Below are 18,694 nucleotides of genomic sequence, written 5' to 3' on the forward strand. Positions count from 1 at the left end.
GTGTCTCATGAGAGGAGCCAGAAAGAAGATGGTTGGAGAGGCGGCTCAGCTGGGGCTGTAATGTTGAAGCTTGGGAAAAAAACTCACACACAAGTATGACTAACTTTGTATGTATACTGCGAGAAGGTTTACACCTGGCCTGGTGAGCAGCTCCAGCATGATCGGCCGTGTCACTGACTCAACATGTCGGCATGCCAGGCACGTCGATGCTGATCCACACAGCAACCAGCCAAAGGATCCACGTGGCAACCAGCAGAGAAGCTAAAGATGACTGGGTTAAGCCAGGAAGTTGTAGTGGAAACTATCCCGGTAACAGGAAGGCCACTTAGTATCAAGGGTGTGTTGCTATGCGTCGGCGCTACAACGGTCACCATCAAACTGCGTTGTCAGCATTACGAAAAAGACACTAGTTTGGCATTAGGTTGCTTCGCAACCATTTTTGATATGCATGGTGAGAAAGGCCCTGTCACCGATCTGTTGCAAAACTATCAGCGACGCAGTGCTTAACACAAACTGTAGGGACTGTATCAAAATTCAACATGTGGTATTACCACGAAGAATACAGAGTTAGGTTGGCTGAAAATAGTTGTTCATTGCATACACAAGTAGAAACAAACATTAGTAACAGCAAACCTTCCAGGGCTGTATTTGCTTTTGAATTGCATGGGAGAACCAACTGTCAAGTAGGTGGATTGGAAAGAAAGCTTCTTGAGCTGCATCCAGGGAATTTATGGTTCCAGTTTTGCACACAATAGGAAAGACACTCTGCTCTTCCATTGCTTGCGCCATTATGGTCAAGCCATATTTAAAAGATTGCCTAAACCACAGAGGCAGAAAGGGATGGTCTCATTAACTGAAGTCAGTTTGATCAAATTAGATAAGCACATCATAGTTTAGGAAAATTACAATTTGGTTAGATATTAACTTTGCGGCACATGAGCAAAAGAAATGAGACCATCTAGGAATTTATCACAACATTACCAGGTCTACATAACAAATGTGACTATGTACTGTAAAGAGGAACATGTAAGATTAGTGGATTATCAAATGTGATAGTCACAGGGTATGCAAGGCCCACGGAGAGCAGGGAACCTGACCTTCGAGAAAGCCATTGAAGTAGCCAAGGTAGTTGAGCATCCAGAGAGATGCATTACAAGTTAGAAGCTGATGTGAGCCAGATGTGGAAAATACATGGCGGATAAAGGCCCCAAAAACGGTAAGGATGGTTTCAAGACCATGAGCAAGAGGAGAGCTGATCAGGAAGCTTGTCAGCGTAATGTAAAAAAAGGGCATCAGAACAAGGAGACGGTTTTATTGCGGCAGCCTGGATCATATAGCTAGTGATAAGGAATGTTTGCAGTACATATAGTTTGTAGAGACTGTGGGAAAAAGGGGACAACTTGCAAGATGTTTGTTAGGACAGTTTTTCTGAAGTCCAGCTAAGGGCTTAGTAAAACCATTCAACTGAGGCAGTACAAGACTCCACTCTTAGTATAAGGCTGAACCACCTGAGTATATGGTAGCATAGACAGAGCAGCCAGGCTTATCTTATGAGGGAGAGAGGGCAGTAGACACAGTACAAGTGAAATTGTAATACAAATGACCCAAAGAAACACTGAAACACTATGTATTGTAAAAATAATGGATGTATTTTAATACAGGTAAGCCCAGATAAATCTAGGGGTAAGTAAGTACTAAACCATTATAAGAAATCACAGTATACAAACACAACACTATACTTGAAAGCACACAGACCCAAGTATAAACCTTATTTGTAACACCCAACAGTAGTTCTAGGGAAGTCAAAACCTTGTTATACACATTTAGTATAGGTCAAGCCTATTCTTTGGGAGTAAAAGATCAATGGTTACTTTCAGATTACATTCAGTAATACAAGGGAAGCAGGCCCATCAAGTTGTACAGTGACTCTTGGAACAAATCACAAACAGTCAACTGGACAATATACTTCTGGTGAATAGTGAAACACTTATCCTAGGTGCAGTAAAAACCTATAACTACTTTTGTCACAACACAGTTATACAAGGTGAGTAAAACCTAAGGATGTAATATACAATTACAGATGCTTTTGAAATCAGGGAACCCAAGACCGAGGTAAGCAATAACTCTGGTAACTTGTTTTGGATGGCACACAGCCAACACAAGGTAAGTAAAACCCACATACTTTAACTTCACAATGAAGGGGAAAGTAAAACCCAATTTCACACTTTACTGAATAGTTATTCTAGGTGGCCAACAACCTAATGTAGACCTAAGGACAGGCTAGCAGCAAGGCAGGGGAAGCAAGACCCATTTGGGGGACACTCATACAGTTATCCCAACACGGCTAATCTGTTGATACCAACAGTTGGAGGACACTCATACAATTACCCTACAGGAAAAATCTGGTGAAACCAACACATTACTTTTGTAAAGAGGCACAACCTAATCACAGGAGAGTAAAATACCTTCACATCTACTTTCTATTAGACTGGCAAAACAGTGTAACTGTTCACTCTTAGAATTACAGTTACCAACCAACTCTTTACAAGTAAAACACTCACTTGATTTCTTTTCTAGGCATAAGTCCCAATACCTTCAAAGTCTTTCCCTTATTCTCGGAGCATGAGTGTTCAGTGGCAGAAAGGGGGGGGGCAGGGGTCACTGGGACTAGTGACCAACAGGCACTGTTAGAATAAGTTCTTTAGTAGCAAATGTCTGAGTTTCCTTAGGAAAACGGGCAAACAGGTCAGTACTTTACTTTAGAGTTAGAAGAGGGTCCAGGGGCTTCACAGAAAACAACCCAGCCGGATTCTAGCCGTTGGGCTGGGTGCACTGGACGAGTGACCTAGCAATCACAGAAAACACCCCACGACTACACAGAAATCTCAAAAGGCTTAAGGTAGGTACATACCCAAGCCAACACAGTACTTCAGCAATGAAGAAGAGATTGCAGCAGGAAAACTTCAGGGACGGCAACCAAACACCCGGTCAGTGGATTCCTTGTCCTGGGGACTGCACACACGACCTCAGAAGGGACTTTGCAGCAGGGATCGATGAAGAAGGCTCTAGGCAAGATTTCTCTCATGGCTCAATGCGGTTCTGTGGATTTGGTGCCTTTTAAAGGAGCACAGAAGACAGAAATCACGGTGGAATTCGTCGTTTTAAAGGTCCAGCGCTCGTGAGGGGACTTTTCAGACTCGATTCGTGTCTCTGGAGATACACCTAGATGCCCACAAAGTTTCAGCGAAATGTTGAAGACCGTGCACCGCACAGTGGCAGGAGGTCCCACGGTATTAGGATATTGCAAGAACACAAGGTCGCAGCAACCCGTGGGATGGCTCTAAATGCAGGTCTTGAGTCTAGTGGGTCTCACCAGGCTCTGGGTTCGGGTCGTCGTTTTCGGAGTCCCCAGGTCGATTGGAAGGAAGGGCTGCAGCAGGCTCGGGTTATAAAGCAGGCTCTCCGGTCGCTGGAAATCATCTCCGCCGCTTTTCCTTTGTCATCCTCTTCCGTTTCATGTTCCAGTGGTCGACATGACTTCAGCTTCCAGGTTTGCAGTATTTATCAGGAACTACAGCACAACCTCTGCATTCTCTCCCGGCATTTTACAATAAAGATGCTTCTGGTTGTCCAATCAGGACAGCCAGCCCCCCCTCTGGGATGTGTCCCAGTTGAAGCATGGCTAAGACAAAGGAGGGTGAAGTTTTGGACTCCTCCCCCAATTCCTGTGCTTACAGACTGACTGGGGCCTGGGCGGGATATCCAGGGGACTCCCGCCGAACACAAAACTCGCACAAAGTAATTTCCCACCCTGGATGTCAGGGGAAGGAACAAGAAACGACAAGAAACACTAAAATGGCAGAAAAAGAAGACGGGGGCCCTTTTGGTAAAAATGAGCACCCTTAGGCGCCTTTACTGCAGCTGTGATCACAACCCGTGGTAAAGGTGCACCAAATTAGTAAAAGGTATAACTGCCACCAGCCATTAAAGGTAAGCTTGTTAATAACAGAATTGTTCGTTTTAATGTGAAAAGGGGATATATTGTATCTCCCCAGCACTACACATAAGGTGGGGTGTGCTGGTTTCACAGAACAAAATGTAAAAGGGATCCAAAGATCCTTTCTACCCATGGGAACTGTAGTTCACTCAAGGTTAGCACAAGAAAATTAAATGGGGAGCCCCTAGGGCAACCCAGCAACAACACGCACTTATTGCCAATAAGTTGTTAAACTTGTTAACTTTCAAAAGACACTATGGAGAGTCTTAAAAATGACACCCATAAAAAGAGTTAAAGATTAGGTGAGTGTGGAAAAAGGTTCCCACTCATTGAGGTATTAATGAAAAATATCACACTAGAAAAGCAAAAAGTTCTGGGGTTGTGTCAGGCAGAATCCTATGCCGTGCCCTTAGGGGCCACTGCACAGAGTTAAGACTACAAGTGGTAATACAAGTTCACCTTTGGTACAAGCCTGCACTACACAGAAAGTGGTAGCAGTGACTGAGCAGCCAGACTTTTATCTCAAGAGCAAATGAGCAGTAGTAGAGATTACACAAAGGATTACAATTACTGTGACTCAAGCAAACACTGATCAAGGTTTCGGGTTAAAACATAGAAGTACATTTATTTTTTAAACCACCTGTTCACAACACTTCACTTCTAGTAAAATAAAACCACACTTCAAATACACTACACACAACCAATTCCCCTTGTGCAGAACAATTCAAGGTAAGTACCTTAGGATTTGACAGACCGGTGTTATGACACAAAGACGTTACCAGGAGTCCATAAGCGATCACTTTTTGACAGTAAATGACAGTTCGGTCTTAAAGATAAGCGTATCCATGGGAAGAAATGTACCAGTAGTCACACACAGCACATGAATTAACACAAGAGAGTTGGGGGTAAAAATCATAGGCAATACTTTTGTCAAGGCAGAGAGAATCAGAGGGCACCTTCTAACACGAAGATAAGAGTCAATAGGCCTGCGCCAGTGTTCCTGTTGCTGAGGATCACACGGTTAGAACAGGTCACGATTCAAGATTGCCAGGAGTACTTAGATATTGTCAGAAGAGGAGGCAAAAGTTATAAGAGGGAAGGAAGAAAAGGACATGCCTTTGGTGAGGAAGAAGGTTTCACCCCCATTCTGACACAGTACCTTATTCGTTGAAGAACGCTGGTGCCACGGTAGTTGTTCCTGGTAGTTTCCTGCAGACTCACGGTTCCTGGAGCTTCAGTCGTGGGGACAAGGACGATGTCTGGAGCGATCTGTGCTACCCAGGGATGAGGCCAGCAGCAGCGACGGTGAATAAAAGGTGCGCTCCTTTAAAACAGTAGAGGCTTTTCAAATGGCTATCCGGACCACTACAGCAGGGTGCAGCGATTTCAACCACGAAGAGGATCCTCTGGCTGTGGAAGATGAGCTGGTTGACCCCACCAGGCTCAAGGGAAGAAGACTCCGGACTGGATCTTCTCTGGTCGTTGAAGGGTAGATAGCTCAGGACTGCAGCAGGGCTTCACCGGGACTCGGGGGTGCAGCAGCCGTCTTCGTCTCTGCTTCTCTTCAGGTCCTTGCAGTTCCAGTGGCGACTACTTCCAGCCCAAGAGTACTGCCTTTTAATGCGAAAATTCCCCATTCACACAGCCTGGCTGCAAACACTCAGCAGGGGGACTGTCTGGCCCTGACAACCACCTCAGCCAATCAATACAAAGTGCGACTTGGGTCTCCAAGGAGACCCTGTGCATGGAGGTGACTACACCCCTCCCTCACAATCAGCCCACCTAGACACCCAGGCGCCAAAGGAGGGCTTCTTCATAGAAGCCCGCCAAAAGACTGAACAAAGAAGGCAAACCTGGTTTGCCGTGCAAAGTAAAACACAAGAAGGACTTTAACAAAAAGAAATGGCGACTAAACCCAAACGGTGCCGAAACAAAAAAGTATTTGGGCAAGCAGGTTTATGTTCGAGGCTAATACAATAGCATGGAACAGTACCACGTTTATGTAGCATAATCGCGGTAGAAAAGTTAGGGTAAATACCACTGCCACCAGCCAAGTCTAAATGTTGAAAGAGCAAAACAAAGCTCAGAGGCACAGACAAAGAGGGGTAGGAATTAACCCTTTCCAATACTCCATGAAAGATGGGGTGTACTGGGTCTGTAGTTTTAAAGTGACTATATAAAGTTAATGGCAACTTTACATGTTTCTGGGGGACAGTAGTCAGCCCCAGAAAAGTGGAGTCAGTGGGAAGTCTAAAAGACAACCCAGTTTCACTGCACTGAAGGTGCTGTGTAACACACAAAAAGTGGGGCTCATGGAGTGGTATGCTCCAGAGCCCAAGATCACACAAACAGTAGAAATACACATGGCAAAACACCTATAAGACTGGGAAACAGGCTCACACTCTTACCAGGTGGAAAAAAAAACCTGAAATCCAGCAAGCCCGCTGGGGGACTCACTAGGTGAGGGGAAATTAGCCATAAATGAGAATTCTCCCTAACAGGTTGAATCAGGAAAGGAAGATTTACCAGCTCTGTGGAAATCTTACCTGACAATGTTTCTAACAATGGTCAAGAAATTCCAGTAGTTTTCAGTCAGTTCTTAAGATTACACTGTGGGCGGAGTCAGGCAAGTGATGAACAATGTGAGGAGAGTGATGAAGTCAGGGTCGCTATGAGTGCAGTAAATGCTGCACAAGAGCAGCAAACCTCACACGGAGGTCATGAGTGATGGGACAGGCCAGAATGCATGTTGACAGTAGAGCAGATTACACTCCAGCCAATATTCAAACATGATTGAACAACTTGCATCAGTGTACGTTACAGGATTCACAGGTCAAGGTGCACGCTTATGGAGAGATACCCATAGACATAACTGGGGTATTTGTAGATAGATTGCAATTCAACGATTGAGTAGACAAAGGCAGAGTACATATCACGAAGAAAGGACATTTGCTATGCTGATCACATCCAGATCAAATACTGACCATTGATAATCAAGAAGCAGTAGTAGGAACAAGTGACAAGGGAGATCTAGCTGCATGGTAACTAGGTGTGTTTAAGACTATTACTGTGCGTCATAAAGGGTTCATTTACTTTATTAGGCTCAAAAGGTAGAGCCAAGCCTATGGTGCCCAAAGTCAGGCCCATATCGTTAGCCTTGAGGGCGGAAGGGGGGGGGGGGCGAGTTGAAGAGAATGGCGAGAGGGTGAGATGGGGGCAGCAGAGGCTTTAGAGTGGGTCAGCCCTATAGTGGTAATACACAAGAGTAGCAGTGTTGTAAGACTGAATAGACCCGAGGGGAATTAACAATGTTGTGGCAGAGAGGTTTCCAAAGATTCATTAACTGATTTTGGAAATTTCAGAGGCTAAAGTGTTTTCTATAATAGATTTAATGTCAGCGTACATCAAATCCAATTACATCCAGTTTCCATGGAACTCACTGCGTTATTACACCATGTGGTTTGTATCGTTGTTAACCGATGCCTTTTAGATTGGTCTCTGCTGCAAGTGTTTTCCCGAGAGTGGTGATGAAGATTGTGGGGGAATTTAAGGAAGTAAAGTGTTATCTGTACGATATATTAGTGTGAGGGAAGGATGTAGAACAGGTGTCTACAACCCTCAGATCGCTAGATGTTTTTCACTACAACTCAGGATCCCTCACCACCAAATATGCTGGTTAGGGCTGATGGAAAGTTTAGTCCAAAACAGCTTGAGAGCCAAAATTTGCAGACCCCTAAAATAGAAGAACATGATGCAAGATTATGACTCATTCTGGTGAAGTTGGGTGAATCTGAAGTGACTGTTTCATTGGATAAATGTACATTTAGGAGACAATAAGTTTATCATCTTGGTCCCGAGTTTTCTAGCAAGGGTGTAGGGCCCTAAAGTGGAAGTTATCAAAGCCATTGCGAACATGCCACCAACCAAAAGCAGAGTTGAATAATTAGGCTCTTTTTGGGTTCAGTCTACTACAGAGGTCTTCAAATTTAGGAGGTCAGGGGCAAGCCCACAGCCTGAAATTTAAAACAAAAGAAAGATTATTATTATACTTTATTATTATTTTTTTTAAAATGGAGGAAATGGGCTGGGGGAGGCTCATAGGGTCGGACTAGAGCATAAAACTGTCTGCACCAATGAAAGTGTCCCACAGTTGCAAATGGCAATTAATTCCTTTAGTGACAGACTGTTTGAATAGTACCCAAGGGGGTGTTTTTTGTTAAAATGTTAGCAAACTGATATTTAAGGAATTTTTATTCAGCAACAATGGTCAAAACTACTAGCTGTATAGTAAAGTAACTCATTAAAGTGGCCCACTTTGGCAAAAAAGGTGGGCCATTTAGACCCAAGAAAACTGGGCCACACTACCATTTGCATTAGGGCAGTCAGAGCCTGGCGACTCAGCCATAATGGGTGAGGGGGGTGTCAACCCAGTGGCCCCCTCACCCATTATGGAGGTGCCGAGGAGCCAGTTCAGTGAACCACTGAACACTCCCCTCAGCTGCTTTTTCCAGCTGAGGGAGTCCTCCTGGGCTGGCTGAACTGTCAAAGGGAAACAACGTTGACAATTCAGTTCCCAAGACGCACATTATCAGTGAGCCATGGAAGGCTGAGGGCATTTTGCTTCGCAAGCCTTGCACAGCTCATTAGAAATGCTGGCTGGGTAACTGCATCTCTGTATGTGCGAGGGGGAGCTTCTGCGCATCCTCGCACATAAGGACAGAGTAGCCTGGAATGTTGTGGAGCAAAGTGTTTGCTATGTGTGTGTTGGTCCATGGAACTGATTTTGGCGAGGGGGGGGGTTGAGGGTTGTACAACAAAGGCATTTTAAAAATGCCTTTGTAGTACAACCCCCCCCCCCTATCCACCTGCCAAAATCAGCTCTTTCTGAGGTGCTGTGGAGCCCAGGGGAAAAGGATGGTATTTTATTTACTGGACATCTATCATAGATGTCCAGTCGAAAATACTATGCTTTCCCCATAGGCCCCCATTCCCCCCAGCGGCTTGCATACACACAATCATGTTGATTGTGTTGGGCACTGTGGAGTCCAGGAGACAGGGATGGTATCTTTTTACTATCATAGATGTCCAGTAAAAAATATCATGCCTGCCCACCAGGCCCCGCAGTGCCAACTGCAAACTGAATGGCTTTTTACCCAATTTCTTTTAAAAAGTATGCTCTAAAATGCAACTTTTGAACCCATTATTTAAAATAAATCCTGGGGGGGGGGGGCTGGCGGGGGCCCGAACACCCCTTCATTGTTTTGGACTCTCTCGCTACACTTGGTTGCTATGGCTTATCAGAGGGAAATTTGTATGCTCCTCCACTTAAAAAATTCACTAGCCGTCACTGCCCCTGGGACTGTGCTGGGAGTAGGGAGGGAGGGGGGGGGGGGGCAAAGACTGTGGTGGGAGGCGGATGTGCAGGAGCCATGAGATAGTGGTGGGAGCAGGTGGGGGAGCCCAGGGACTATACTGGGAGTAGGGTACAGTGACGGTGAGCGATAGTTCATAAAAATTTGGACTTAGTGTCCATTTGGCATTTAGGGGGGGTCCGGCCTGCCCGCATTTTGCTTGGGGTGGGGGGCCCAGTCCAAACAAGTTTGAAGACCACTGGTCTACTATAATGGCAAGTTTATCAAAAGGTTATCTGAGAAAACCAAGGTGATGAGGATTGATGAAAAAGAATGTTCGATTTTTGTGGGATGTTGAATGTGAGGAAGCGTTTGAACAAATTTAGAAGGGATATTGTTTCAGAATCATTAATTAAAGCATTGGAGGAAAACATTTAACCAGTGTTTTAAACAGATGCTAACTAGCACGGATTGGGTTGTGTGTTCGTGCAGACGAATGGAGAAGAATTGTTCTCGGCAGGTTTTGCGTTTCAAATTTAGAGAAGCAGATGGATGACTCAATAGTGGAGAGAGAGAAACCCTGGCCGGTGTGTGGTGAGTAGACACAGGTAAGACATGTGTAGGGTAGAGGGTTATCAGTAAGTGATCATAAGCCTTTGGAGGCAATTTTCAATAGGAAGGGTTTAGAGAGTGTCAAGGATAGTGAGGTCGATCACAAATATGCATGGGTTAAACTTTAATGTGGCCCACAGGAGTGATAAAAAAGGTGGTGGTTGATGCGCTTTCCAGTAATGCCCTAGGGCATGAAACTGGTATGGAACATATATGTGGAGGAAAAGGAAACCAAGGAGATTTTCATGGTTTCGCAAGTGTTACAAACAGCGAGAGTGATGAGAGATGCAAGATAGATGATCACAACAAGGAGTTGCAATTTGTCAGAGAAGGCTGGCAGCTTGACCAAGTGGAAGAGGAGCTCAGAGTATAAAAGAGTCAAAGATGACTTATCGCAACAAGGCCAGCATTTGGTGAGGGGCACCGGTTGGTTGTTCTTGAAGGAATAAGATACCATTTTGAATATTGCCATGAGGGACTTTTGGGAAGAAAGAAAAGGATTATTAAGGGAGGACCTTTGGTGGTCGGGTATTGATAACACAGGAGAAGTTGATGGAGCATGTGGCCTGTAACTAGAGTGACAACATTCTGCAGACCACACATGAAGATTTCACAGATACCAGAGTCTGTTTCGGATGGGATATAGATGGACATATTGGGACTTATTTTAGAGGATCACACAACTATATAGTTGTGGTGGTTGATCTGTTGTCAAAACGCCGGAGATGTGTGTTAAAGGGGATTAGTTCTAAGAACATTATGCAATTCTTGGAATGAAGTTTTTTGGAGAGAACGTCCCTCAGTTTGTGTCTTGAACGTTGAAGGAATTTCTGTTGGCTCATGGTACTGAGCATTTCACAACAGAGTTGTGTCTCCCAAAGGACAATGCTTTGGTAGAATGGTTCAACAGAATGTTAAAAGGAATTTGATACGTATTGTCACTGCAACTAGGGGAGATTGGATTAGATTGGTTATGGACAGAGTATTTCAATATAGGTTGGCGCTTCATGACACCACATGGGCGTCACCGATTGAATGTTAGCAGAGGGGTAAACCTAACACTAGGTTAAGTCCTAGGTAGATCCAGATTAAGTGATATATTCTGTTGCAATGGGTAAAGGATAGTGGTGCATTATTTTTTGTCAAGTTATAATAAGTTGCACGCATAAGAGAAGGAGGTGTGTTACAAATAGCAATAGTTATAAGCAAGGTTTTTAGTGTATTCATCAAGTGTTACTTATGATCCTCTGTAGTTGTGACATCAGACTAGAATGCCAGGGTGACAAACATAGTATATCTTCTTCAATAGTATCAGCCTAAAATCACATCCATCACCAATACGACACAGGTGCCAATGAAACACTCCAAGAGACACAACATATGTTGCTTCCCAGTAACTTCAAAAGGAATAGATTTAAGAGTCACAGCTTAATAACAGAAGATAATTTTGTTATTATTTGGGGCTCTGTATAAAAGAAATAAAAAATATATGTAGATATTGAGTGTTCATGTATGCTATCACCTGAACAGAACAATTTAATTGATGCTAAATTAAGTTTATCCTTTTTCTTTTCATCTGTTTGTTTTAATAATTGAGTGAAAGGTTTGAAATGTAAGTGAATTAATCGTTTTGAAACTGTTTAATGTTGTTTTTATAATGTTTTTAAGTTTGTTGTAAAGGTGCTTGCACCAAAAACAAATTTAAAAAACAACAAAAACAAAAAGAAGCATTCCAAATGGGCACCAATTCTTTTTTTCTCCCAAGTAACACATATCTTAAGCTTAGGATTGCGAAACAGGAAGATCGCTCAGGGACAACGAGTTTGTCTTGGAAGTAAGAATCTGGAACATCACAGGTTCGAAACCCATCCCGCGTTTCAACATGAAGTGCGATACAAAATCTCAATGTTATTTTGTTTGAAACATTTTTTAAATATTTTACATTTAAAACAGGAAAAACACACACAATGACTTGGCTCTAGAAATCATTCAGGAATTAAGCCAGGAGTTGGCCCACTACTGAACACACAAGTAGAATGTATACCAGTAATTATTTCTGAAGTCAAAAACAATACGCTTGTGGGAACATTCTATGAATTTATAGGAGAATAAATATTGATAACATGTTTACTCACTTTACTGGTGCATGAAAATCCAGTCCCAAGAGCTGCCATGATTTCAAGTACAATTGGAGATGAATTACATTTTACAGTGTAGAATGGCTTAATGTGTGACACGACATTTTGCCACTGGTTGTGCTTCTTTACAATCTTTCCAAGATCACTCACAAAAAAAGAGTGCTTTTCATTCTAAAAAGAAAACATTAGATAATGAGTCACACATTACAATATGTATTTCTGCAACACATGACTAAATGTATATGTGAACATTTCATACACGCTGTTAAGATGGATTTCCAAAATCAGCCCAGGGGGGTTGAGTATTTTAGGAGGTCACCCTATCATGGTGAACAGGGAGAAACAGTTTAGCCAAACCCTGTCACGGTAAGATAGAGCGGCAAGGCTTAGTCTCAGAAAGAGGGCGAGAGTGGTCTAGATCCAATATGGGTCCACGCAGCGCAACACCAGTTATTCCAGCTAGACAAGCAAGTAAATAATGGTTTATTAGGCCTTTAAAATGCACACTAAGCAGATAAAACGTCTAGTGAAATATTGCCGCATAAAACCCTTGTAAAACAAAATGTATACAGTCACCCTTTGGAGAAATAGATCATCATTTGATTCAATAACCAGTGAAACATAGGTAAGTACTCTTATGCATTAGAAATAGAAAAGACTTCAGGATAATCGAACAGCTTCCTTAGCTCTTAAAAAGTCAAACCCCAAGATGGTTTGGGACACTGTGCCCAAAAGTCACCATTTCCAAAGTAGATACTTCTCAGGTAGGTTTAAGAGATTGAGGGTGACAATCGTTTTCGTTAATAAGAGTCAAAAAATTCAAGTTCATGAACGTATAATCACTCTACCCCATTCTTTGGTGTAGCCCTAGGAAGGGATCCTACACCAGGCCTCCACCAACCAAAGTCATGAAATAGTGATTTAGGTACAGGACTTGTAACCCTATGGGGAAAAGAGGGGCGCGGGGGTAGGGAGTATTGGTAGGTTAACTTTATCCCCCTTGGCGCCAATTCTTCCAGAGACCACTGTGGGTGTTCGGGAATCCATTGACAACACCCTCTTCTGTGGTTTGTCCTGCCAAACAAGGCCCAGGGGTATTGGGTGCAGAGGTCACTTTCAGCATTGGGATTTAGCTTCAGTCCGTCGCCGTGCTTAGGAATAGGTTCCACACAGCTTCCAGTAGAACACCTTAACGAGGAACACGATTAAGACTTGTGCAGTACACACCACCTCAGGGATGGAGTGTTGCAACGGAAGTCACAAAGATCACACAACCACAGGGAACTGACACAGGAGCAGGCCTAGCACAGTTTCTGTTCATGCAAGAATGCTGAAGAGGCAGACTGATGCCTAAGCCGTGGCAGTCAGTTTGGCAATGCTTTTGTATGGTTTCACTTACCTGTTTGGGGGCACGGTTGGTCTCCATCTATTCAGTGAAGTGCTTCTCCCTGTCGCAGATTACCGCAGGATTAGTTTGGTCACTTAACCTTATTTAATAGTTTTTTTATAACGCGCCCAATACCATACCCGAGTTCAGTTTCTAAGCGTGGATCTGGGATTCGAACCTCTGTTGCTCTGCGTGGTGTTGCTTCCAAGACCAGCATGTTGCCCCTGTGCCATCCTCATAATTGTTCTTTAATAAGGCGCTTAATACCAGAGAGCTGTTTCGAAGCGTGAGACCAGAATTCAAACCTGTGTTGCTATCCTCCAGTTTGGGGGTTGGGTGGAGAATGGGATTATTGTTTTGAGATGTAAAATTTGGGATAAAAGCAAGCAGCATTTTTGGGAGATAACTTTATGGCAGAACAGGCTTGTGCTTATTACACTATGTTGATGCGCACCTTGAATCTCAATGTCGGGACATGATGGACCTACTCTTGATTGTACACTGCCCATGCTCAAACGAAATGTCCAGGGCTTGAACTCACTGGTTAAACACAAGTCAGTCATCACTAAGCTGATTGATTTCTCCCCCCCAGTCATCTTCTTACAAGAGACCCACTTGCTGAAGGAGGACGAGGGGAGATTTGCACACAAACGTTTTATGCCCGTCTTCATCAACTCTAGTGGAGTTAAAATACAGGGCGTTGCGATCTTGTTTGATCAGTCAACTCCCTTTGTGAAAACTGGGGTTCTTAGGGATCTTAATGGAAGGCCAAGGACTAATTCTTGGGTTTACGCCCCCAACTACAGGCACGATCTCTTTCTCCACAAATTCCTTTGTAAACTTCAGACCTTTGTAGAGGGCTCCCTTCTCATTGGATGGGATTTATTTCAATTTGATTCCCGATCCCAATGTGGACAAGACCCTGCCCGCTAGTAGTTTTGGAACCCATCAGCTCTCATGAAGGTCCTCCGAGAATTAAACCTGGTAGACATATAGAGGCTTAGGAATCCTTCTCGTAGGGACTTCACTCCTTTTTCACATGTACACAGGGGATGCTGACGTATAGACACTTTTCACCTCTTCCTCTTTAGTCCCCACTATCCCAGATTCCACCATACACATCACAGCCTTCACAGATCATGCCCCGGTATTGCTGTGCCTCTCGACGCTTGACCTTCCTCCACCACCACGTAAGCCCTGGGGGTTGTATAGCCCAATTAATAAAAACTTGGTAATCTGCCAAGAGATTAAAACGGCAATAACCACATATTTCGAGAACCATCTCACCAATGAAGTGACCCTCCAAACGGCCTGGGATGCGATGAAAGCAGTGGTTAGGGGGTTATTATGAGCCTAACCTCATCCTACTCTAAAGTCAGGACTCGCATGCAGGAAGAATTGGAGGGAGAGGTCAAGACAAGAGACTTCTCACAAACTCACAGGTTCCCTTAGAGCAAGGTGTCACCTGATAATAGCCAAAGCCATGCTAGTGGTCCACTTAGCAGAGAGAACATCCCAGACCCTAATAAAGGTCAAGCAGTTGTAGGTGCCTTTCCCCGTCTTACTACGCGTGAGAGAAAAAATAAAATAGACAAAACCCCTTGTCGGGGAAAGAGGCACTGAGACCCGGCTGCAAGAGTTCAAAGGATGGTTTATTTCTCCAGCTAGGAAATAACCCAAAAAACTCTCCCAAATCTCATTACATCATTCTTGTATTTATATTAGTTAAACTCTAACAAAAAATGCTAAATGGACCCGATTGGCCAGACGGTGTGGTGCAGTAGGTGTGGGTAGCATCTCTTCCTCCATGGTTGGCTGAGTATATGATGGACGTCAAACATCTTGTGCTCCATGCAGGTCAGGGTCCGGTCACTGTGGTCACTACCCAAGCTAATTAGTTGCACACTAAATAACAAATTATTTAAAACATTTTATGCTACTTGTCACATTTCTACCTAAGTCACACACAATGATTATTGTCAGTACAATTGGGTAATTCGTGGCTTTAATTAAAGGCCTTGACCTTTATTGTGCATGTAAAAGAATCAGGCTATGTTTCGCATCTCTTCTAGGTTTCAAACTCATTAGTACAAATAAAAACATATATAATAGTAAAAATGCTTAAGGTTAGTAGTGGGTGTGTTGGGTGGGTTTCGTAGCACAGGCGAGGGTCTGGCACTTGAAAGAAATACCTTACAGGGGGTGCAGGCAATAAATTGTTCTAATGGGGGTGGGTGGCTTGCACGTTTATGAGGACGAATTGAGCAGAAAGTGCTGAGCTCATCCTGGTTCATATGCCGGTTCTCAGATGAACAGTGATCTCAGAGGAAGAAAACTGTAGCATATTGATTGTTGCAACTTTCTCCAGCTTCAGCGCGAGAATGGAAGCGCAGAGCTTTCCTTCGCAGGGGGAGTGCAAGGGTGGGGGCCAGCCAGCTGCCTGAGCGCCTTGTGTGTGTCTGTCCTTGGCTGCCGCGGTGGAAGGGGAGCTGAGCATTGCTGTACTATCGCAGTGAGGCCTGTTTACCCAAGATGGAGTCGAAAGGGGGCACAAAAGATGGATGCCCCGTGTCTTGCTCAGTAGTCCCATCTATGTAGCAGTCAACCGCGATTAACTTTACATAAGGGCAAGGGGCAATCCCACTACCGGAGGCACGTGGCCCAAGCCTTGTACTGAGGAGCGTACAATGCAAGGGGGGCCTGAGGACCCCTCGCTCCCATACACAGTATTACTACACAAGAGGCAATAAGGCTAACAAGATCCTGGTCCATAAACTATCGGAACACAAAACCCGGAATAACATTTGGGTGTTACACTCCCGATGATGGGTCACGCCTGTTGGCAGATTATGACAAACTGGCCTGGGTTCACAAGTACTATGCAGTGTCTGCTATTGCGTTTTCTACATCTAGCTTTAAAATGCATTTTTGTGTGAGTTAAACTGGTGTAGTGCAAGGCATCGGTCCCCATCCTGCAATTACTACATCACCAGGAGTGTGTGATCCTGGACAGATCCCTTTAGCTCCAGGTCTCATCCAGTTGTGTGGCAAAATTGTCTGCATACAGCAGTGGCTGCAACAAGTGCTCTATAAAACCCCACATAGGACGGTGGCATCAATCTACTTCCCTATCGCCCTCCTGGACATTGATCGCAAGATTTTCATGACGATCCTGCTGGGAGAACTGGAGACCTGGGAAAGAGAGGTAAAAGTCCTATCAAAATGTCAAACGGGTTTTAGGACGGGTTTATCCACCGCAATAAAGGGTATGGTACTAAATCTACTGAGTGAAAAAAACGCAGGAGAGGGGCGAAGAGCAACTATACACAGCCTGGGTCATCTTCTCCAAGGCCTTTGATCAGGTGGACAGGGGAAGGCTCTGGCAGAAGCTAAGGTCTAATGGTATACCGGAAGGCCTACTGGGGATGCTCAGAGTTCCATTCAGAGTGCACCTGGATGCGGAGGGCCATATGTCTGATCCAGTTAGAGGGAATTGGGGCGTCAGGCAGGGGTGCCTAGGGGCCCCCCTTATTCTTTAATCTGTACACAGCAGACATAAAACATCCTATGCACTGGCAAGCCCAGTATTGAATGGGGAAAAAACTCCACTGGCTTTCCTATGCGGACGATGTGGTTGTCCTGGACAGAACGGCCATTGCACTACAACAATTGCTCGATGGCCTGCACTGTTATGCATGTGAAAATGGGCTTTCCTTAAATCCAAATAAATCAAGGTGATGGTTTTTAGAGAGAAAAAAAACAAAAAAAATTGCCTACCCCCAATAGTTAATTGGGGGGGGGGGGAACAATAACAAGGGTGGAGGAACTAGTTTATCTAGGATACAAAATATATGCCCACCCGGCAATTTGTAAGGTGGAGCATGACATTGAAATAAAAATAAACCCCCTTGCTGCACAGATGAAGAAAATACTGTGGAAATGAGGAGGATTTTCAATTATCCCGGTACTGAAATTTTTTCAGGCAAAGGTAATTCACGTTTTGCTATATGGTCTGGAAGCAAAACCCCAGATGTGGAATTCCTTGTGGCAAAAACGGGAAGGACTCTTATGGAAACATGCCTTGGGATTGCCAATGAGCCTTTCGATGGATAATCTCAGGTATGAGTTAGGCCTTAGATCCTTAAAATGCCAGGTTGGGTGGAAATTGATATCACTGCAACAATGGATCAATACAGTTCAAGATAACTCTTTATATCGATGTAAAGGCTCATATGGAGGGGGTAGGAGGAGATCAAAATCTCTCAGGTGCAGATATAGAGAGTAAACTGCTACAGGAAAACCCAATGAAGGCCAAAAGAAAATGGGAGGAAATGAACTGGACCCATACCATTGAAAAAATAAGATTGGGGGCCAATCCAAACCCCCAGCAGACAATAGATTGGAAATTGGGCTTCCTGAGTAAGTACCTGACAGTTTCCTGACTGGAGAATCAGGAACACATTTCTAAGACTGGGGCTGAATATCAAACATACTGGTGAAGTTTTGGCAAGAAGAATAATGGGGGAATCCGCTATAAACCTATGTCAGAACGGTAAAAATCCAGAAAATCAAACGATCAAACATCTAATGATGGTTTGTGAAGGTACCAGATTGGCCAGACAACAATTCTTTAGTAGAACAAGTTACTTACCAACTGTAACGTTCTTTCGACTGGATGTTCCTCCCACGTATTCCTCATCTTGTGATAAATCGTTATCTCCAGCTTCGCTGCTTCGGAAAAAAATTCTCGGCAGAGGGCGCTGTGCTCGAGGTCGTGGCGTCGATTGTCCCTCGACGTACTCCGTACTCTGTCAACGTCACCGATGGTATAAGGAGCTCGAGCCGCGCCCGTTGCTTCAGTTCTGTTTTTTCGATGGAGGCACACCCAGGCGTGTCCCATGACCGATACATTCTTCGTGAGAGGAAAGTGTAAGAAAACGTAAACTGTACTGTGGGGTAGGATGGGAGGGTCGATGAGGAATACGTGGGAGGAACATCCAGTCGAAAGAACGTTACAGTTGGTAAGTAACTTGTTCTGCGAATGGATTGTGTCCTCCCACGTATTCCTCATCTTGTGATAGGCTCCCATAGCAGTATCAATTGTTTGGAGGTGGGAGTACGATTTCAGTTTTCGTGAACAGAATGCAGAACTGCCTTTGCAAATAAACCCTCGTTAGAGGAGGCAGTGTCCAAACAATGTTTAACAAAA

General features: G+C 44.2%; 1 protein-coding gene across 2 annotated transcripts in view; it reads right to left on the reverse strand.

The window, feature by feature from the left end:
• AZIN1 (antizyme inhibitor 1) overlaps positions 1-18,694 on the reverse strand; it is a 1,159,916-nt gene that overhangs the window by 827,261 nt on the left and 313,961 nt on the right. For both annotated transcript variants that reach the window (XM_069621462.1, XM_069621463.1), the window contains exon 4: positions 12,096-12,269. In XM_069621462.1, coding sequence (XP_069477563.1) covers positions 12,096-12,269 — 174 coding nt within the window. The remainder of the gene's footprint in view (positions 1-12,095; positions 12,270-18,694) is intronic.

Source organism: Ambystoma mexicanum, chromosome 5q (assembly GCF_040938575.1).
Source record: "Ambystoma mexicanum isolate Mex_15411 chromosome 5q, UKY_AmexF1_1, whole genome shotgun sequence".
Taxonomy (NCBI): domain Eukaryota; kingdom Metazoa; phylum Chordata; class Amphibia; order Caudata; family Ambystomatidae; genus Ambystoma; species Ambystoma mexicanum.